Source organism: Oncorhynchus mykiss, chromosome 16 (genome assembly GCF_013265735.2).
Source record: "Oncorhynchus mykiss isolate Arlee chromosome 16, USDA_OmykA_1.1, whole genome shotgun sequence".
Taxonomy (NCBI): Eukaryota; Metazoa; Chordata; class Actinopteri; order Salmoniformes; family Salmonidae; genus Oncorhynchus; species Oncorhynchus mykiss.
The window spans coordinates 13,333,344-13,356,364 of record NC_048580.1 but is presented as its reverse complement, the minus strand read 5'-3'; the positions used below and the strand labels follow the sequence as shown (position 1 = coordinate 13,356,364).

General features: G+C 42.5%; 3 protein-coding genes across 4 annotated transcripts in view; 2 read left to right on the top strand and 1 right to left on the bottom strand.

The window, feature by feature from the left end:
* Positions 1–335: 335 nt before the first annotated feature.
* On the top strand, positions 336–11,179 carry LOC110491375 (ATPase family AAA domain-containing protein 1-B). 2 transcript variants are annotated; one of them, XM_036946219.1, is made up of 10 exons: positions 336–411; positions 1,137–1,322; positions 2,490–2,588; positions 5,081–5,201; positions 5,340–5,540; positions 5,673–5,779; positions 6,013–6,102; positions 9,549–9,599; positions 9,679–9,815; positions 10,022–11,179. In XM_036946219.1, the coding sequence occupies exons 2-10, from the start codon at positions 1,149–1,151 to the stop codon at positions 10,137–10,139; spliced, it is 1,098 nt and encodes a 365-aa protein (XP_036802114.1). In that variant the 5' UTR covers positions 336–411; positions 1,137–1,148; the 3' UTR covers positions 10,140–11,179. The 2 variants fall into 2 exon arrangements, with proteins under 2 accessions (XP_036802114.1, XP_036802115.1); XM_036946220.1 differs by lacking the exon at positions 336–411 and adding an exon at positions 418–731.
* On the bottom strand, positions 11,024–22,911 carry papss2b (3'-phosphoadenosine 5'-phosphosulfate synthase 2b). Its single transcript, XM_021564763.2, has 12 exons — positions 22,684–22,911; positions 20,889–21,003; positions 20,549–20,784; positions 20,152–20,290; positions 19,784–19,902; positions 19,523–19,636; positions 17,668–17,779; positions 17,226–17,431; positions 16,895–17,030; positions 16,468–16,736; positions 12,044–12,273; positions 11,024–11,858 (listed from the first exon to the last, which is right to left on the bottom strand). Exons 1-12 carry the CDS (start codon positions 22,708–22,710, stop codon positions 11,717–11,719), a joined length of 1,845 nt encoding a protein of 614 aa, XP_021420438.1. The 5' UTR covers positions 22,711–22,911; the 3' UTR covers positions 11,024–11,716.
* The window catches only part of LOC110491374 (phosphatidylcholine:ceramide cholinephosphotransferase 1), a 48,752-nt gene continuing 47,723 nt past the window's right edge, over positions 21,993–23,021 (top strand). Inside the window, exon 1 of the mRNA XM_021564774.2 lies at positions 21,993–22,380. The gene's annotated coding sequence lies outside the window, so the exon portion shown is untranslated. The remainder of the gene's footprint in view (positions 22,381–23,021) is intronic.

Below are 23,021 nucleotides of genomic sequence, written 5' to 3'. Positions count from 1 at the left end.
CTGTCTTGGTACCTTGACTTTTCCTAACTTTTTACCCGGACAGGAGCTTGTGAGCCAGTAGTTGTGGTCACTGGACTAACGTTAGTTGTGTTAGGGCTCCACCTGTCAGATTTGCTTGGAACATGAAGCACAGAATCCTGACCTACACATTGAGTAACAAAAAGAGTTACGTTTTATGATAGGGGATTAGTTTATTTTGTACCATATTGGTTGTAGCCACATCATTAAATCCATAGTTTTACATGTGTTGTTCTTTACCTTGAAGAATCTTCGTTCAATGCTGTCCCATACCACAGAAATATTGAGGAAATTATTTGACTTTTTCTATTCCAAAACGGTAGGGGGCATCTGTCAAGGAAATAGCGCCGAGCTTCACGCTGAAAGGGACAAGAGCAAGAGTGGAAGCGCTAGGTGAGTGTCACGACCAGTCCAGCAAACTGTGATGGTTAATTTGTTTTTGGAAATCATTGAAAAGTTCTAATTACAAATACATGGGTCAATACAACACATTTCACAAGGTGTCCTGCTAGTGGGATTATTTTTTCTACAAAGTAACGACTGTAATTCAGGCACGAGGCTGCATGCTAACTGGAGGTCAAAGCTATCAAAATTAAGGTTTCGGTTTTGTAACACGCAAAGTGAAACTACTATATAGCTAGTCTTTTCACAGTTTCGATTATTGTCAAACATTTTTAGATATAGACTTAAAATAACACCAATTCCATCATCAGGTATGTAGGTCATATCATATTACTAGCTAGCTAACAACTGTCAAATGCTGTTGTGTCAAGCAGGACGCAACAGTACAGAGATTTTTAGCCGGCATTGTTAGCTTTCCAGTGTTGTGACAGCCATATGTCATCATGTTAGCTAACTGCTAACAATATTTATAGGATGGACATGAACATGTGATCTTAGCTAGCTAAACAGGATTGAGTGTACATTTTTAAGAATTGATGTAATTTCTCAGCTAATGTCTAAGCCTATTTTCAATTAGGGTTTTCTGAATTTAAGTGGAATTCACACATTGTTCTTGTTGGATAAAGAGTACAGCACTTGTATAGCAGCTAAGCTATGTTGTTCACTTTCAACTGTGATGAAGTTTGGAGACTGTCATTTTGTTTTCCATCCCCCAGTCATCTAAGAAGATGGTGTTGAAGGAGATTCCAACTGAAAGTATTTCCCAGCCCTTGGGCCGGAATGAAGTCTTTGGTTTACTCTTCCGACTGACCATATTTGGTGCAGTCACTTACTTCACCATAAAGTGGATGGTTGATGCCATTGATCCCACAAGGAAACAGAAAATGGAAGCACAGAAACAGGTGAAGTTTACAATATACAGTAGCCAGATGTCTATGTGTCAGGGGAGAAGCTCCAGGTGGTATCCGATTTTAAGTACCTTGGCGTCATACCTGATTCCAACCTCTCTTTTAAAAAGCATGTGAAAAAGGTAATTCAAATAACCAAATTCAACCTAGCTAATTTCTGATTTATATGAAATTGTTTGACTACAGAGGTAGCAAAACTGTACTTCAAATCTATGATACTCCCCCACTTAACATACTGCTTGACTAGTTGGGCCCAAGCTTGCTGTACAACATTAAAACCTATTCAGTCTGTCTACAAACAGGCTCTCAAAGTGCTTGATAGGAAGCCCAATAGCCATCATCATTGTCACATCCTTAGAAAGCATGAGCTCTTGAGTTGGGAAAATCTTGTGCAATACACCGACGCATGTCTTGTATTCAAGATCCTTAATGGCCTGGCTCCCCCTCCACTCAATATTTTTGTTAAACAGAAAACCCAGACATATGGCAGCAGATCCACAAGGTCTGCCATGAGAGGTGACTGTATAGTTCCCCTAAGGAAAAGCACCTTTAGTAAATCTGCATTCTCTGTGAGAGCTTCCCATGTCTGGAATACACTGCCATCAGACACACATAACTGCACCACATATCACACTTTCACAAAATGCTTGAAGACATGGCTAAAGGTCAATCAGATTTGTGAACATGGTCCCTAGCTGTGTGTTGCCGCTTTCCATGTTGTCTGTTGTCTGTAGCTTGTGAGGTGTGGAAACACTTTGTTGCTTTTATGAATTTTGTCTTGCTGCTTTTTGTTTTATGTTGCTCTGTCTGTATGCTGCGTCTTGCTTGTCCTATGTTGCTCTGTCTGTATGCTATGTCTTGCTTGTCCTATGTTGCTATGTCTTGCTTGTTCTATGCTGCTATTGTCTATATTGTAATTGTTTTTAATAACCTGCCCAGGGACTGCGGTTGAAAATTAGCCGGCTGGCTAAAACCGGCACTTTTACTGAAACGTTGATTAATGTGCACTGTCCCTGTAAAAATAGAAAATAAACTCAAACTCAACTCAAGTTTGACCTGTTTGCTTCTGAGCGTTTTCTGTGGATATCTATCATGTTTGTTGGGACTGTATTGGAATGTACAAAGCTAGGTAGATGGCTATTGACAGGTGTTTTTTTTCAGGCAGAGAAACTCATGAAGCAGATCGGTGTGCAGAATGTCAAGCTCTCAGAGTATGAGATGAGCATTGCAGCACATCTGGTGGACCCGTTGACCATGCAGGTAAGAGAGCTGCTTCAATACACCATTGCTTGAACCCAACTGTTACAAGAGTTGGTTTTTCCATTTATATTTTGAGGTTGGACATTAGCACATTGGGTGCACCGATTGGTGTCACCTCGTTAGTCAGTATGTGTTGAACCTGTGCTGGCTTGGCTTCTTGTTAGTCAGAAGGCGTTTCATCTGTGGTGGTACAGGGGATATTTGAGAGCGGGTGCTCCAGTTACCTTGAGAGATGTGGGTTAACACCTTTAGTTGGCGCTCCCGCTATGATTTCTAATAAACTATCCTCTATCTGTTCTTCCCTGGTAGTTTTGCTCCACCTTTAGGTTTGATTCCTGTCTAAGTTTGGGGTGGGTTTTTAATTTTGTTTGCCTCTTGGGCAAATTTAGTGGCCTCTCATGGTTGGTGTCTTTTAGGTCCCAGTTGTTGTTGTTAGTCAACTTTCAGTGGACAACATGTCGAGTGTCTTTCAGAACCATTCCTAGAACCCCACCTGTTTCGTTTTGGTTGTCAGTAACTCTTTGTTAGTTCCCCCTTCTGTTTGAGTTACAATTTTAGGTGTCTTGCTGGGTACCAACATTCCAACAGAAACAAATAATGAAGGAAGCACTACATAAAGTGTCTTAAGGTTGTTGGAACAGCTTCAATGTGCCTTGGAATAGATTCTACAAGTGTCTGGAATGCTATTGGAGGGATATGACATCATTCTTCCACAATAAATTACTTTTTTGTTGGTGTTTTGTTAATGGTGGTGGAAAACACTGTCTGAGGCGCTGCTCCATAATCTCACTTAAGTGTTTTAATTGGTTTGAGGTCTGTGACTGACGCACACACACCCTTTAAACCCCTGTGTGCCTTTTGAGACCCCTCTTTCAAAGTCACTGAGATCTCTTCTAGCCATGGTAGCCAGAATAATGGGCAACTGGGCATTTTTATACTTGACCCTATTAACTCAGGATCCACATCTACAGTGCATTTGGAAAGTATTCAGACCCCTTTCCCACATTGTTATATTACAGCTGTATTAAAAAATGCCACCCCCCCCAAAAAAAATCTACACACTACCCCATAATGACAAAGCAAAACTGGGTTTTTAGAAATTTCAGCAAATGTATTGAAGCAGCGATTACATCCTTGAGTCTTCTTGGGTATGACGCTACAAGCTTGGCACACCTTTATTTGGGGAGTTTCTCCAATTCTTCTCTGCAGATGCTCTCAAGCTCTGTCATGTTGGATGGGGAGCGTCGCTGCACAGCTATTTTCAGGTATCTCCAGAGATGTTCAAGTCTGGGCTCTGGCTGGGCCACTCAAGGACATTGAGACTTGTCCCGAAGCCACTCCTGCATTGTCTTGGCTGTGTGCTTAGGTTTGTTGTCCTGTTGGAAGGGGAACCTTCGCCCCAGTCTGAGGTCCTGAGCGCTCTGGAGCAGGTTTTCATCAAGGATCTCTCTGTACTTTGCTCCACTCATCTTTCCCTCGATCCTGACTAGTCTCCCAGTCCCTAACGCTGGAAAAACATCCCCACAGCATGATGCTGCCACCACTGTGGGGATGGTGCCAGGTTTCCTCCAGACATGACGCTTGGCATTCAGGCCAAAGAGTTTAATCTTGGTTTCATCAGACCAGAGAATCTTGTTTCTCATGGTCTGAGAGTCTTTAGGTTCCTTTTGGCAAACTCCAAGCGGGCTGTCATGTGCCTTTTACAGAGGAGTGGCTTCCGTCTGGTCACTCTACCATAAAGGCCTGATTGGTGTAGTGCTGTACAGATGGTTGTCCTTCTGGAAGGTTCTCGCATCTCCACAGAGGAACTCTGGAGCTTTGTCAGAGTGCCCATTGGGTTCTTGGTCACCAAGGCCCTTCTCCGATTGCTCAGTTCGGCCGGGCATCCAGCTCTAGGAAGAGTCTTAGTGGTTCCAAACTTCCGTTTAAGAATGATGGAGGCCTTGGGGACCTTCAATGCTGCAGAAATGTTTTGGTACCCTTCCCCAGATCTGTGCCTCAACGCAATCCTGTCTCGGAGCTCTACGGACAACTCTTTGACCTCATGGCTTGGTTTTTGCTCTGACATGAACTGTGGGACCTGATATCGACAGGTGTGTGCCTTTCCAAATCATGTTCAATCAGTTAAATTTACCACAGATGGACTCCAATCAAGTTGTAAGAACATCTCAAGGATGATCAATGGAAACAGGATGCCACCTGAGCTCAATTTCAAGTCTCATAGCAAAGGGTTTGAATACAATTTTTTTATAAATTCGCTTTCATTTGTGTGTAGATTGATTAAAAAAATGTAATCCATTTTAGAATAAGGCTGTAACGTAACAAAATGTGGAATAGGTGAAAGGGTCTGAATACTTTCCAAATGCACTGTATGTGGAAGCACCTGCTTTCAATATACTTCATCCCTCATTTACTCATGTGTTTCCTTTTATTTTGGCAGTCACCTGTATGTCTGTTCCCCATAACTAACTGATGTGATGCTCTCTCTACAGATCACATGGAGTGATATTGCTGGCCTAGATGAAGTCATCACTGAGCTGAAAGACACTGTCATACTTCCCATCCAGAAGAGACACCTGTTCAAGGGATCCAGACTGCTTCAGCCACCAAAAGGTGAGTCTCTTGTTTTCATACAAGATTTGCTTATTGAGACCGGTGCACAAGCCTAGATAGACACAATGCATATAAAGGTTCAACAGGACCGCCTTCAGTCTTTAGCCACTCCTCTTACCCCTTTCATTATGATAACAGGTGTGCTGCTGTATGGACCACCTGGCTGTGGGAAGACGCTGATCGCCAAAGCAACTGCCAAAGATGCTGGTTTCCGCTTCATCAACCTGCAGCCTTCCACCCTCACAGACAAGTGGTATGGAGAGTCCCAGAAACTGGCTTCTGCCGTCTTCTCTCTAGCCATTAAGCTCCAGCCTTCAATCATCTTCATAGATGAGATTGGTAAATGCTTATTTTACCATTATCTTTCACAGATGCTATACAGTACTTTAAATCTTGTTTGGGTACTTCAGCTAAGCCAGTTATGTTGTCATCACCCCCGACTCCTGTCGATCCTGTAATGTTCTGTTCCAGACTCTTTCCTGAGAAGCCGTTCCAGCTCTGACCACGAGGCCACAGCCATGATGAAGGCTCAGTTCATGAGCTTGTGGGATGGGCTTGAGACGGACTACAACTGCCAGGTGGGTCCATTATGAAGGATAAGCAAAAGGTGCGACAGGTCCGCACTCCGAAAGATGTCGCGTAAAGCTTGCTTCATTTTGTATTTGTTTTTATTATTTTCACTGCATCAGGGATAGCGTACACAGACGTTTCGGTTTTGCAGCCTTTGTTGTGTTGGTAAATACATTGATCATCATGTGACTCGTGTCTGGTTGAGTCTCTCTCAACTGCCTCTCACCTTTTCCTCATGTAGGTCATCATTATGGGGGCCACTAACCGTCCACAGGATCTCGACTCCGCCATTCTGAGGAGAATGCCCACAAGATTTCACATAAATCAGCCTGTGAGTCTATTCACAAACTGTACACGTTTATCAGTATATACACAGTACTATGAACAGGGCTGTGACGGTCCTGGAATTTTGGATGATTGTAATTGGCCAGACAAACGACCACTGTCTCCGTAATAACCGTTCAAATAGCAAAATCTGGTCTTGGCTGCATGTGCTACCATAGAAATAGAATGAATAGAACAGATGTCGCCATTCAAGTCAATAATGGCGTAGTAGGTGGACGGGCAGCCATTGCGAGTGTACTCATAGGAGCAAAGCAGGAAGTGTACCCATCAATATGTGCTGTAATTTGTTGATTCAATTCAATTGGCATGACAAAAAATACACTACATTGCATGAGCCACATCAGTTAACATCATTGAAATGAACATTCTATATTACCATGTGAATTATTGCGTCACAATACTAGGCAGCCATTGCGAGTGTACCCATGAGTAGGGCTGTGGCGGTCACGAAATTTCGTCAGTTGGTGATGGTCAAGAAATTAACTGTCTCACGGTGATTGACCGTTAATTAACAAACACATTTAGCATCTCCTGGCTTCCACACACAGCCTACAAGCCACTGATGCAGACCTTTTGGAACAGTTCCCTTTTTAAAAAGTCTAATAAATCCATGTAATATAGCCTACACCTTCAAAATAAATCCATTATTTATTTTAGACAATTCTGTGGCATTATTTTATAGTATGAAGAATACAATTGAACAAGCTAAATAAAATGTTAAGGATATTTTCTCCAAACGTTTTGAGGGAGTGCGCACATGCGGCTATTCTGTGTTGAGCAATTATCAAAGAAATGGGTATTCCTATATGCTTAATTTACAGTTATTAATGTAACTTTAGTTGTTCTACAAACGTTGGACAATATGTTTTGATTTTGAATACATTGTAAGGTTCTAATGACTAATGATTTGTAAAAAGTTGCTTGAAAGGCATGAGCTCTGCTTTGTTTTTTTGTGCAGGCTGTGAACACTACATCATTCACAATTTGACAAGCACTTGAAAATGCTTAGAATTTCACGGCGGCATCCCGTTTGTGTGGCCGTAATGTACTCTAAAGAAATTCATGCCTTTTGAGGCCAGTGGCCGTTGTGCCCTTCTCCCTGAGTGCTGCGCGCTCCATCACGTGATTGGGTCTTTCTCACAGGCTACAAGTGAAGACCGACACATCGGGGACGCAACCAACAACATGTAGGCCTAACGAACAGCAAAAGCACTAGCCTATGTCAATCAACTATCCCCCATAGTACAGAAGTCGACCTATTCTGTACGAGAAATAACCAAACATAGCCTGGGACAGTTGTGGGATGCAATAGATCCCAAATTAATACAACCACTAGGATACAAAACAACAACGTTTTTACGCAATGTGGCTGATTCAACAGATCAGAAAGTTTAGCTTAATGTTGATAAACAATTTCTTCACATAAGCGCAGTAATGTGCACACTGCAGTAGGCTAGAAGCGCGAATGTTCCATTAGTGGAAAACACCATTATCAAAAGTGACCGCAAATGTGATTATGCATGTAATGGTTCTATAATAAAGGTGCATTTTTAAGGTGATTTTTATGGTATTTTTACGTCCGGTGAACAGGTCAGGATTCCATAGCCGCAGGCAGAATAGTTTAAACTGGAGCAGCAGCACGACCAGGTGGACTGGGGACAGCAAGGAGGCCAGGTAGTCCTGAGGCATGGGCTCAGGTCCTCCAGGAGGGGGAGACAGATTTACTTAAATTCTTAAATTCACACAGGATTCCGGATAAGACAGGATAATTACACCAGATTTAACAGACTGACCCTAGCCCCCCCGACACACAAACTATTGCAGCATAGATACTGGAGGCTGAGACGAGGAGTCGGAAGACACTGTGGCCCCGTCCGACGATACAGGGCAAACAGCCCCACACCACTAGAGGGATATCTATAAACTACCAACTTACTACCCTGAGACAAGGCTGAGTATAGCTCACGAAGATCTCTCCCATGGCACGAACCTATGGGTGTGCCAACCCGGACTGGAAGATCACGTCAGTGACTCAACTACTCAAGTGATGCACCGCTCTTAGGGACGGCATGGAAGAGCACCAGTAAGACAGTGACTCAGCCCCTGTAAAAGGGTCAGAGGCAGAGAATCCCAGTGGAGAGAAGGGGACCGGCCAGGGAGAGACGCAGACTCGGTCTCAACCTTTGTCTTTATTGAAGACTCATCTCTTCAGTAGGTTCTATGATTGAGTGTAGTCTGGACCAGGGGTGCGAATGTGAACGGCAAGGGCGGTTTGTCACTCCAGTGCCTTGCCGTTCACATTCGCACCCCTGGTCCAGACTACACTCAATCATAGAACCTACTGAAGAGATGAGTCTTCAATAAAGACTTAAAGGTTGAGACCGTGTCTGCGTCTCTCACATGGATAGGCAGACCATTCCATAAAAATGGAGCTCTATAGAAGAAAGCCCTGCCTCCAGCTGTTTGCTTAGACATTTTAGGGACATGACCAAATCGGAGTGATGGGTAGGAGTAAAACCTTGAAATCAGCCCTAGCCTCAACAGGAAGCTAGAGGCAAGCACTGGAGTAATATGATCACATCTTTTGGTTCAAGATTCTAGCAGCCGTGTTTAGCACTAACTGAAGTGTATTTAGTGCTTTATCCGGGTAGCTAGAAAGTAGAGCATTGCGGTAGTGACAAAAGCATGGATTAGTTTTTCTGCATAATTTTTGGACAAAATGTTTCAGATTTTTGCAGTGTTACAAAGATGTATGCCAGTTTGGCTCTACACCCCTTGTTAAGCGGAGTAATGTGCTTAATTTTAAAAGTTATTTGGCTCCTTTAGTTGTGATACAAACCTGTTAAAACGTATAGGCCTATGGGCTAGGCTACATGAGGTGTGTGACTATGATTTGAAATGGTCACAAAAAAGGCATTGTTTCTATTGCTGGGAATAGTGATAATATATCATTCACAAGTGATAGGCTAATATTGTCACCCGTCAGAGTATTCTTGATTTAATCTTGTTTTTACATAAACTAAATAATATATGTGGTGGTAATAGTCACCACAACAGCCCTACCTGTGAGTTTACCAGTTCGATTGCCATGGTTAGAGGTGCCAAGCCCATTCTATTCATTGTTTGCTACAACACCTTGCTTGTTTCAGCAAGGGGCAACACAGTTTCATCATGTTTAGAGTCCATGTTATCGCAGAAACGGACTCAACCGTACGAATGCCAGCCGTCCTGTCTTCAGTCAGCTGTTTGCCCTGGTCTCCCCAAAAATATATAGATATTATGACGGTTGTTTACTTTTTTTTTCTTCATCCATAACTGTCAGTAGCACGGTTATTTGGTAATTGAGCCAGCCCTAACTATTGTTATTTGTTATTTATGCAGTACTATATGAAATGGATTACATTCCTGCTAAAAACTATTATTGTCTTGCAGAATCGCATGCAGAGGGAAGAAATCTTGAAACTCATATTGAAAAATGAAAATGTAAGTTTTACATGGTAATTAAATTACGCAATTACACATTTGTCTGTGTTTCCACTAAACTTCCCCATGCATTTCCCAGGTGGATCCCGCTGTTGACTTTGTTGACATGGCGAAGGAGACTGACGGATTCTCAGGAAGTGATCTCCGAGAGATGTGTCGGGATGCTGCTCTGTTATGCGTGCGGGATTTTGTCCATAACACCCATGCCGATGAAAGGTACCACACCCTACTGGCTGCGTTTACACAGGCAGCCCAATTCTGCCCGTATAAACACGTACTTCTTGAGACCTAACTTGATCTCCCAATACCAATGTCTTTACATTGGCTTTTCATATGAGCATTAGTAGTGATTAGTGATTTTCACACTATTAGAGTGCCTTCTGTAGTTACCAGCAAGATACTGACCTTGTCTTTGTCTCCAGGATCCAGGATCAAATCCGGTCCATCAATCAGGACGACATGCAGACTGCCAGGCAGAAGATGAGGAAGTCGAAGTCGGCAGACGGACAGACGGTTCTGATTCATTCTACTCTGGATTGAGTCTTGACATGCAAAGGAGAACTATTAAGCGCCTGGATATGCTTTCCTTATTATTTTCTATGTATGTAGAGTACTTACTGGTGGAGAGAACTTGAAGAGATATACATAAGTGTAATGTCTATCATAACATCACTTTGTAATGTCTTAGCTCATTTGTTATTTTAAGAACAGTTAGTTCAATGCATTGACATGAAATATTTCTGTCAATTCTATTTGTTATGTGGAAGTTAGGCGTTCCGTGATACTTATGTTGGCATTAGTGTCTTATGTATCTGGCCAACCAAGGTCTCAATGAAACTGGCTCTGAGACTGCAAAGTTTTGGCACAGCCATGGATCCTTTCAGGTTTGATAGTACATAATTGCCTCCCTATTACTTATGACACACAGCAATAGACTTAGCCTTGGGCTTTTATCTGAACATCACATGTTTCTTTTGGTACTGTTTTTTTTCTTTCTCTAGGAAAGCAGTTTATCGAACTAGTGTAACATCGGTAATAAAATTTGCCACTTATAGTTGGCACTGTCATCGTTCAACTATTAGCTAGTTGTACAATTGAGTGGTTCTCAGAATTACGAATTAGATCAGAAGTTATCATGCATGCTAAAATATTTATCAGAACAATTCAACTCCTATTTGAAAGTGAATTATCACTGGATGTTGTGAAGAGAGCATGGTACCAGATGCAGAGACATGGCCTTCTTCAAACATCAGGAAACCTGCTTTGTGCTTGTATGCCCTGGTCTTCAGCCCAGGGTTAATTTACAGTAGAATCTAATAACTGCTTGTGGTGATCGTCTTGTCTTATAGTTTCTGTTTATCCCTTGTGATGACCAGGTTGATTATTTCTACATGACAAACTTTCTATGGACATTTTGTTTTGGGGGGGGGGGGGGTGTGATTGGTGGAAATTGTAGTTTTAATTATTGATCTTTGGTTTTGGTAAAATGCTTGCTTTGCTTTTTATATTGACTAATTCATTTTTAGAATTTGTCTTACCCTGAATTCTGGTGTCTGCTAAAATAAATTACACCAATATTGTTTGTCATGTAATCATTTATTTGCTTGAAACTTCCTGAAAAGTACTGATATAAAAAGGCTAGATGCAGTATAAGAACATTTAGAAATTAGGTACCATGGCATCACTTGATAAATATAGTTTCATTCATTACACAGGGATAGTTAAAACCCCTTCCACTCATATCACACTCTTGGTCACTCAACTACAGAATTACAGTCTTCTCACAGCTTCTAAAACATACATTTTAAGTTACTAGCTTGGAAGTACAGATGCAGTAAAGACAGGTAACAAAAGTGATCTGTTAAAACATTCATATTGATTTCTTCACAACTCTGACTTCCATCTTTTTTTTTTACACTGCTTAGATTTATTTTGACCCTCACATCAAACTAGATAATTTCCAGTTTATATGATATTCAATTTAGTAAAAAAAAAGCTCAGGCATGTATTTCATTAATGCCTAGATGCCTAGATGTCTACAGTACTTGATTTAAAATGAAAATATAAAATAGAGAAGCTTAAAAGTGATCTGTCTGTTTGAAACAAGGTGTGCGTGTTCATTCATCCTTCTGCAGGGAGCTGTAGTACTCTGTGAGGACCTTCCAGGCTTTATTGGCCATGAAACCATCTGGAGGGTTCTCTCCGCTGCGTGCCATCCTCCTCATCTTGGTCCCAGATATGAACTCAAATTCCTGGTGTCTGGAAAGGAAGGTAAGACAAAGTGAGTGTTGCAGCTTGATTCAATCTCTCAGTTACTTTTTGACATTGTAGGAAAGGTTTTCCTGAGCCCTAGTTATTGCTTACAACTAGAGCCCAGAGATTTTCCTGGTCAGGCCACATAGCCCGGAAAAACGTATGGGCCAAAATATTAGCTGTCAATGTACCTCTCCTTATCGTAGAAGTCCATAGATCTTTTAGTCTTGTTGTAGGCAGCCACTCTGAAGGGGATGATCTCTACAGAGGGGAGACCAGGGGCCATGGTGAGGACCTTGGCCCCGTGGGTGGGCTCATACAGGCTCTGCTTGGTCTCGGGGTGAGGCATGCCCGCAGGGTCACGACCAACGATGTAGAAGTTGGCACCAGCTATCATTCGTGCCCGGCAGTGCCACTGTACCTAACGGGTGGAAAGACAAACACCTGTCTAGTGACTACAGATATGACCTGATTCTACTGAATAAAACAATGCTTAGAAATACATTTTATACAGAGATTAGTGTCCAGCAGTGGCAACCTGTCATTCAGGGCAGTTGGGGCAATATATAATAATAATATACAGTACCAGTCAAAAGTTTGGACACACCTACTCATTCAAGATTTGTTCTTTATTTTTTACTATTTTCTACATTGTAGAATAATAGTGAAGACATCAGAACTATGAAATAACACATAAGGAATCGTGTAGTAACCAAAAAAAGTGTTTAACAAATCAAAATATATTTTCTATTTGAGATTCTTCAAAGTAGCCACCCTTTGTCTTGCTAGCTTTGCACACTCTTGGGATTCTCTCAACCAGCTTCATGAGTCACCTGGAATGAGTTTCAAATAACAGGTGTGCCTTGTTAAAAGTTAAATTTGTGGAATTTATTTCCTTATTAATGTGTTTGCGCAAATCAGTTGTGTTGTGACAAGGTATGGGTGGTATACAGAAGGTTGGTAAAAGACCAAGTCCATATTATGGCAAGAACAGCTCAAATAAGCAAAGAGAAACGACAGTCCATCATTACTTTAAGACATTAAGGTCAGTCAATGGGGAACATAAAAATAAAAAAAACATTGAAAGTTTCTTCAAGTGCAGTCGCAAAAACCATCATGCCCTATGATGACACTGGCTCTCATGAGGACCGCCACAGGAAAGGAAGACCCAGAGTTACCTCTGCTGCAGAGGATAAGCTCATTATAGTTACCAGCCTCAGAAATTGCAGCCCAAATAAATGCTTCACAGTGTTCAAGTAACATTTACACATTTATTTAGAATTCAAGGCACACTTAACCAGCATGGCTACCACAGCATTCTGCAGTGATACGACATCCCATCTGGTTTGCGCTTAGTGGGACTATCATTTGTTTTTCAAAAGGACAATGACCCAACACACCTCCAGTCTTTGTAAGGGCTATTTGATCAAGAAGAAGAGTGATGGAGTAAGATGACCTGGCCTCCATAATCACCTGACCTCAACCCAATTGAGATGGTTTGGGATGAGTTGGACCGCAGAGTGAAGGAAAAGCGCTCAGCATATGTGGGAACTCTTTCAAGACTGTTGGAAAAGCATTCCAAGTGAAGCTGGTTGAGAGAATGCAAAGAGTGTGCAAAGCTGTCAAAGGCAAAGGGTGACTACTTTGAAGAATCTAAAATATATTTAGATTTGTTTAGCACTTTTTTTGGTTACTACATGATTCCATGTGTGTTATTTAATAGTTGTGATGTCTTCACTATTATTCTACAATGTAGAAAATAGTACAAATAAAGAAAAACCCTTAAATGAATAGGTATCCAAACTTTTGACGGGTACTGTAAATATATATATTTTTTGTGCCTTTTTTGTATGTTATTTTGGCATTAATACGTGTCACATATCAGTTTGCAAACAATGTAAAAAAAATATATGATTGAGTTTATAAACCCGCATACAAACACAGTGCCGTGGCTGAATTATGACATGGATAATATACAGTTGGTTTTTCGTACATCGGCGAGACAGAACAGCTGCCTCTGGTAAGACAAGGGGTGGCAGTCTGTGTCTATTCGCCAATAACATCTGGTGTGCAAAATCTAATATTAAGGAAGTCTCAAGGTTTTGCTCGCCTGGGTTAGACTATCTCGTGATTAGCTGTAGACCACACTATTTACCAAGAGTTATCTATATTTTTTCATAGCCATCTATTTACCACCACAAACCGATGCTGGCACTAAGATTGCACTCAACGAGTTGTATACAGCCATAAGCAAACTAGAAAATGCTCATCCAGAGGCGGTGCTCCTAGTCGCTGAAGAATAATGCAGGGAAACTTAAATCTGTTTTACCTAATTTCTACCAGCATTTTACATGTGCAACCAGAGGAAAAAAAATGTCTAGACCACCTTTACTCCACACACAGAGACGCGTACAAAGCTCTCCCTCACCCTCCATTTGGCAAATCTGACCATAATTCTATCCTCCTGATTCCTGCTTACAAGCAAAAACTAAAGCAGGAAGTACCAGTGAATCGCTCAATACGGAAGTGGTCAGATGCTAAGCTACAGGACTGTTTTGCTAACACTACTGGAATATGTTCCTGGGACGCATCCGATGGCATTGAGGAGTATACCACATCAGGGGGGTTTACTTGGCTCATCACGCTCTAGTGGGCCGGGCGCCTGCAGGCCGAATTCGGTTGTCAGTTGAATGGTGTTTCCTCCGTCACATTGGTGCAGCTGGCTTCCGCGTTAATTGAGCGGATGTTAAGAAGCACGGCTTGGCGTGTCATGTTTCGGAGGATGTATGACTAGACCTTTGCCTCTCCCTCTCCCGTTGGTGGGATGCAGCGTTCAGACAAGATCGAAATCACGAAATTGGGGAGAAAAAGGGGGTTAAATTAAAATAAAAATCCCACTATGCCCTCTGACAAACCATCAAACAGGACTAAGTGTCAATACAGGACTAAGCTTGACTCCTACTAAACCGGCTCCGATGCTCGTCGGATGTGGCGGGGCTTGCAAACTATTAGGGACTACAAAGGGAAGCCAGTCGCGAGCTGCCCAGTGACATGAGCCACCAGACGAGCTAAATTACTTCTACGTGCGTTTTGAGGCAAGAAACACTGAAGCATGTATGAGAGCATCAGCTGTTCCGGACGACTGTGTGATCACGCTCTTCGTAGCCGACGTGAGTATGATCTTTAAACAGGTCAAAATTCACAAGGTTGCAGGGCAAGACGGATTACCAGGACGTGTACTACGAGAATGCGCTGACTAACTGGCAAGTGTCGTCACTGACATTTTCAACCTCATCACTAAGCTAAGGACCCTGGGACTAAACACCTCCCTCTGCAACTGGATCCTGGACTTCCTGATGGGCCGCCCCCAGGTGGTAAGGGTAGGCAACAACCCATCTGCCACGCTGATCCTCAACACGGGGCCCCTCAGGGGTGCGTGCTTAGTCCCTTCCTGTACTTATTGTTGACCATGACTGCTTGGTCAAGGACGACTCCAACACCATAATTACGTTTGCCAACGACACAAAGGTAGTAAGCCTGATCACTGACAACAATGAGACAGCCTGTAGGGAGGAAGTCAGAGACCTTGCAGAGCTCAGGGGTTGGTAATCTTCTCTAGGTGCGTAGTGATTGGCTCAGTGTTCTGTTATTCATTGGGACACTATGTTGTCGCAAAATCTTCGGGGAGAGATAGAAAGTTCAAGCCCCCTTGGGTGCTGCCATAGATTTACATTAGAAGTGCCCATCCAAGAAGGCTCAAGGTCCTTGATCACAGATAAAATTCCGTCAAATCACGTGACATCTACCATAGCTTAGCTAGCAAACTAGACAAGTCATCATCATGAATCACGTTGACAAATCCTTTTCAATCCTTGTCATATGAAGAGAAATAAAACATATAGGTGCTCATTGTACAAAAACATTACACAACAAGTTGCAAATTGCAAATTTATCCATGAGTGGTTTGGAAAGAATCTGTGGATAACTGCAAGCGTTGCAAAGCAATCACTATGTTGCTTCCCCTGCCTGCTATCTGGCGGAGAGGGTGTGTGGTCCAAATCTGCGTTTAAGAGACTCTTTTCCAAGCTTAAAAGGATAAACAGAAAAGTTTGAATACATTGGCCATGCTGTCAAGCCAGCATGAATTCTGCCGCGTTCAAAACAACTGGAACTCGGAACTGGGAAATCTCAGACTTCAGTGAGTTCAAGACAACTGGGAACTCTGGGGGGGAAAACAATGAGCTCTGACTGGGAAAATACGTTTTGAACGATCATCCAACTCGGAATTTCAAGTTGGGAACTCAGGCCTTTTTCTAGAGCTACGACCTGAAGATCACTGACGTTATTATTCAACCTTGTTTTTTCTGAGTTCCCAGTTGTCTTGAAAGCACCATAAATCCAGAGAATGCCAGACATTGATGATAAAGTTCCAGGAAAAAACTTGAAGGACCGCCGCACCACCTTCCTGTTCAAGTGAGCAAAGCACAACATTGAGTCCAAAAAAATAAATAAAAAAAGATCACATTATAAAACCGCCACTTGTATCCAGTTAGTTCAAACAGTGTAAGTGAAATCTATCTAAGATGTAGAGACCAGGGGGAAACCATAGCCCTACCTCAGTGGGTCCAGCATACATCATGGGAGAGGGGAATATGGCCACGATGGTGCTGGCTGGGTCCAGTACCCCCTCCTCCAGTACGGCAGCATGCTGTTTTATGCGCCAGTCCAGAGGCACGTCATCGTCTTTGGTCCAGCCTCCCAGCGGGTGGAGCAGCAGGACAGGGTTCTTGTAGCCTCGCTCCAGCAGCCGCCGCTTTGTGTCTTGCATCAGGAGGGCGTGGCCATTGTGGACCGGGTTGCGAAGCTGGAAGGCGAAGACGGCGTCTGGGGGAACGCAAAAAAGGAGGTTCCTTAAGTCTTCTTCATCATCACTGTGTTTTTTTCAGCGTTTGCCTTAAGTAGACATTAGCATACACAATGCAGCACTAAGAGAGCCAGCAGACAGGAAGTGCAAATTAAACAGAATATAATAAGCTATTCACCTGCTTTCATTTCCTTGAACTTTTGCTTCAGTTCTCTTGGAGTGAAGCGGTATTGGTCCAGACCATCGTTCCATTTGATTTGCTCTAGCACCTCCAAATCTCCACCAACCAGCCAATCACCACCCTCCATAACCATCTGTGAGATTATATATATATATATATATATATATATATATATATATATATATATATATATATATATATATATATATATATATATATATATATATATATATATTTTTACATTTCCGATTTCTCATTGAAGTATGTTCTGTTGTTGACAAGCAAGTTCATGATATTAACAGGGACAGTTCTAAAAGGCAATTCTAACCTTGATGTAAGGATGCTGAGGACATGTGGTTCCCCACTGCCTGGCACAACGCTCTTCCTTCCGATGTTCATAAAACTCAGGGTTGCGGAGAATTGCCACTCTGCAACCTTTGAACTCAAGGGCAAACGCTGCGCAGCCGTCCAGCTTCTCTTTGCTCTCTTTGGAAACGGGCAGGACGATCGGCACAGAGAGGTTGATGTTTCCACCTGCCAACCACATGTCATTCTATGTCACTGACAGAAAAGTCAACAGACCTCTGTTGGCTCATTGTGAGAGCTATTGACTTTATGTGAGGTAGGTGTTGTTACATGTGCATAACATGTCAATAGCACATGATATTACAGACAAACATGGGCCCTATTAAGAACAATCCATTCAATTGATATGAGCATACGCTACATTAAACTGTGTCGTCTATGAAGTTATAAAATACCAGTATTACCATCCAGAAGAGTGTCGAAGTGCAGAACCTGCAGGAACTCCCTCTCCCTCATGAAGCCCTTGAGGGGGCTGGCCCAGCCCTCCGCCAGCACCTGCACCCACTGGAGGTCCAGCTACAGGAAATACAGAACAAAACGTCAGTAGGGTGTGGTCCCATCAGGTGTTACCACTCAACATAAAGGGTCAGATTGTGTGTGTCAAACTCCAAAATGTGCATATACAGTGCCTTGCGAAAGTATTCGGCCCCCTTGAACTTTGCGACCTTTTGCCACATTTCAGGCTTCAAACATAAAATATAAAACTGTATTTTTTTGTGAAGAATCAACAACAAGTGGGACACAATCATGAAGTGGAACGACATTTATTGGATATTTCAAACTTTTTTAACAAATCAAAAACTGAAAAATTGGGCGTGCAAAATTATTCAGTCCCTTTACTTTCAGTGCAGCAAACTCTCTCCAGAAGTTCAGTGAGGATCTCTGAATGATCCAATGTTGACCTAAATGACTAATGATGATAAATACAATCCACCTGTGTGTAATCAAGTCTCTGTATAAATGCACCTGCACTGTGATAGTCTCAGAGGTCCGTTAAAAGCGCAGAGAGCATCATGAAGAACAAGGAACACACCAGGCAGGTCCGAGATACTGTTGTGAAGAAGTTTAAAGCCGGATTTGGATACAAAAAGATTTCCCAAGCTTTAAACATCCCAAGGAGCACTGTGCAAGCGATAATATTGAAATGGAAGGAGTATCAGACCACTGCAAATCTACCAAGACCTGGTCGTCCCTCTAAACTTTCAGCTCATACAAGGAGAAGACTGATCAGAGATGCAGCCAAGAGGCCCATGATCACTCTGGATGAACTGCAGAGATCTACAGCTGAGGTGGGAGACTCTGTCCATAGGACAACAATCAGTCGTATATTGCACAAATCTGGCCTTTATGGAAGAGTGGCAAGAAGAAAGCCATTTCTTAAAGATATCCATAAAAAGTGTCGTTTAAAGTTTGCCACAATCCACCTGGGAGACACACCAAACATGTGGAAGAAGGTGCTCTGGTCAGATGAAACCAAAATTGAACTTTTTGGCAACAATGCAAAACATTATGTTTGGCTTAAAGCAACACAGCTCATCACACCATCCCCACTGTCAAACATGGTGGTGGCAGCATCATGGTTTGGGCCTGCTTTTCTTCAGCGGGGACAGGGAAGATGGTTAAAATTTATGGGAAGATGGATGGAGCCAAATACAGGACCATTCTGGAAGAAAACCTGATGGAGGCTGCAAAAGACCTGAGACTGGGACGGAGATTTGTCTTCCAACAAGACAATGATCCAAAACATAAAGCAAAATCTACAATGGAATGGTTCAAAAATAAACATATCCAGGTGTTAGAATGGCCAAGTCAAAGTCCAGACCTGAATCCAATCGAGAATCTGTGGAAAGAACTGAAAACTGCTGTTCACAAATGCTCTCCATCCAACCTCACTGAGCTCGAGCTGTTTTGCAAGGAGGAATGGGAAAACATTTCAGTCTCTCGATGTGCAAAACTGATAGAGACATACCCCAAGCGACTTACAGCTGTAATCGCAGCAAAAGGTGGCGCTACAAAGTATTAACTTAAGGGGGCTGAATAATTTTGCACGCCCAATTTTTCAGTTTTTGATTTGTTAAAAAAGTTTGAAATATCCAATAAATGTCGTTCCACTTCATGATTGTGTCCCACTTGTTGTTGATTCTTCACAAAAAAATACAGTTTTATATCTTTATGTTTGAAGCCTGAAATGTGGCAAAAGGTCGCAAAGTTCAAGGGGGCCGAATACTTTCGCAAGGCACTGTAAGAATGATTTGTTACCTTGGTGATGCTGACGGTAGGCAGTGTCTTGGCGTCGCTCAGTGCCAAGTCCAGCTTGTTCTCTGGCACAAAGAGCTCAGTCACTTCCTCTGTCACACCAGTGGGCACAATATTCTACAAAACAAAAGGATCAATGTGATAGCACAATGACAAGTTAATTTCCAATGACTAGGACATTTTCCTCACGGTAGAGATACAATGAGGAATACACCACAGACAGGCGAGGCCCAGCGAGGTCTCAGGGACCATAGATAGACTCACCTGTTCCTTAAGCAGCTCGACCACCTGCTGGATGCACTCAGTCGCTGAGATCTCTCCAGTCTTCAGCACAAGATCTGGTGACTCAGGCTTCTCAAAAGGTGAATCAATGCCCGTAAAGCCTAAGGGGAGGGGGTCAGGATACCTGTTAAGGACTTTGTCAATCATTTACACTACTTTAGTGCGGAGTCAATATAGTGCTTTGGCTGTACATTATATACATTATATAACCCCACTCTTTTTGCTTGTTCAACAGCATGTTAAGTAGTAGACTTTGAAGCCACGTGATCTATACTTGTAAATGTAGCTGTGTGTAATGTACTGGAACAGAGAACTGGAACGCTGGAGGGCAGAGTCAGCCTGATCAGTACCTTTAATCTCTCCAGCACGGGCCTTCTTGTAGAGGCCTTTGACATCCCTGCTCTCACACACCTCCAGGGGAGCGTCGACGAACACCTCAAAGAACGGCAGCCCAGATTGTACATGGATCTTTTTGGCTTCTTGCCGGTCCTATGCACAAGAGAAAGAGACTGGGGTAGCAAAAATCAACATGTTTGCCATCTTGATTTTACTTCCATAACAAAAAGAGGTTCTCAAAACCCAATACCAACAGAAGTGAATGCAATCAGACACAGTATAGCAGCTATACAGGCAAGAGCTCAGATCAATCACAATGGATGACAGTGATGCTCCTTTGACAATTTTCCAATTGATTATTTCATATCAAGTAGAATTTGAACAGTGTCTTTTTAACTGTCACTCACTCACCTTAGTGAATGGAGAAATGAAGCTGGTGATGCAGACCAATCCTGCGTCTGCAAACAGCTTGGCCACCTCAGCGATGCGCCTGATGTTCTCCTCCCTGTCCACAGAGGTGAAGCCAAGGTTCCTGTTCAGCCCCTGTCTGATGTTATCCCCATCCAGGGAGTAGCAGGGAATACCATGGAACACCAAGTACTCCTCCAGGGCAAAGCCGACGGTTGTCTTTCCGGCACCTGACAAACCTTTAGTACACAGTGACAGTTTACAATATATCCATTATCCAACATGGCTTATGTGAAACTCTGGTCTAGTATTGGAGAGATAAAGAGAGAGGGCATTTGCTTACCAGTGAGCCAGACCGTGCAACCTCTGAAGCCCTCTCTGGTGCCCACCACTTGGCCTCGTTTGGACCGGCTCACATGGTGAGCCTGGTACACGACATTAGTGGCCCTCTGAAGGTCCTGAAACCACAGAGAGACTGCACCATTGCACATCTGCACATTCCTAATTGAGCTATTAGCACAGGACAAAGAAATGCTGCCTTAGGTGTTTGCAACTGAACACAGTATTTTAGTCAGCTGAGAAACACTGAACTGTGCTGTAATTTGTAGTGATAGCTTGATAATGAGTGCCTTAAGTCCTCTGCAAGACATGTATACTTTCCCATTTGTTTGAATGCCAAGCAGAACAATCTGTCTGAAAGCCATTCCTCTCAGTTTACAGCTCATCGGGTCATCGTTAGAAGTAAAACCGCAGGGCTGTTCAATTCCGTTCCTGGAGAGTCTAAACACTTCTGGTTTTGGTTTGTACCTGGTAGTTAATTGCACTCACCTGGTGTCCTGGCTCTGAACCAATCCCTGATTAGAAGGAGAGGATGAAAACCAGAAGTGTTTTAGCCCTCCAGGACTGACATTGAAGAGCCCTGTGTAAAAGGGATTTGACTACTGATCAGGCACATACAGACATTAGAAAGATATAAACCCTAACCCAGGGAAGCTTTAATTGTACAGATTATCTAGATACAACAAGGTATACTCATGTCACTCTAGCCTCTTCTAATAAGTCCTTGTCCAGCCTGCCTAATTGCATCTTTGTGGCTTCCCATACTGTGTGGTGTGTAGGTGGACCAGGTTGGTGGGGGCTGCAGAGGGACAGGGGGAAACAAACAGGCCTATTCATTCATACAGTCCTGCAGTGTGGCAGTCAGGCCCAATGCTAGCTAGCTGGAACCCCTCAAAGGCCAGACTGTGCCTCTCCCAGGCCTGCCCAGACACGTGAGATCTGAGCTTCATTCATTAGTGACTCTCATAGTGGCTCACTGTTACTGTAGCCTCGCTCCAGCAGACATAACTCCTCAATGAGCCCTTGTTGTTAGGGACATGGATAAACTTAATTAAAACCAGTCCATCTGGAACAACTTGTTTCACTGTTTAGAGAGGCCATAAGACAGATCCAAATGTATAGCCTAGATACCATCACTAAATATGTCACAAGCCGTAATAACATCTCAGCTATTTGAAATAGGGAAGCACATCATACACTATCATATAGTACGACTTTACATTCTATACAATAAACTACATGTTATTATACAATATCTGTAGGCAATAAAATGCAAATACTGTATATAACATCGGTGGAATATTATATAATGTGGCCGTATAATCTACCTATTGTTATAACTCGAAAAGGAATTTATTAGCCAAGAATCAGTTTTGCATTGCAGTGATTTCCCGAGAAGTGGTCAGTCAATCCACAGGTCTACTGAACCCCCAACGCTGATTTGTGGCTGAAACTGACTGGGTCACTTTCTTGTGTAGACCACTAACTAAAAACAGGTAAGAATGATTCTATGCTATATTTTTCTATACACAGCTGGTGAAAAGGGGGAAGGAAGGTAATTGTGTTTAACATAGAACATTCCAACAGAACTTTCAGTTTAGAAATAATGCTAGCTATAGAATAACTTTCGACTCTGCTCCAATGTATCTCTTTCGGTGCTCAACATACGAAGCCTACATGTTTAGATAGAAAAAAGTTATCCAATTTGATACACTGTCTGCCCCCCACCCAACAAGCACAGATCCGAATGAAATAAGTAACGTAACATATCAAAAGTCAAACATAATGACATAGCCTACCGTTCTTTGTTTTTTAATCCCAGACATCGCCGCTTCTCCTGAAACGTTTTAGTTTGGTGACCTAATAATTTATATGTTGGTAATGATTAAGCTATATTCCCTTCTAAAAAACGAGTTTGTGTGATTTATCGGAAATAAAATCTGACGGGAGACGTCCAATGAAGATTTCTAATCCGACACGTAGCATATTCATAGCCCTGCCTTTTTCGTACCCACTCAATTTCACAGAACGTCAGAGCCACGACATTACACTGGGTTGAGCTAAAGAACTGCAAAACCATGAAATCGGAGAAAGCATTAATGGCATTTGAAGATTTATTTTAATATACAAATAATCA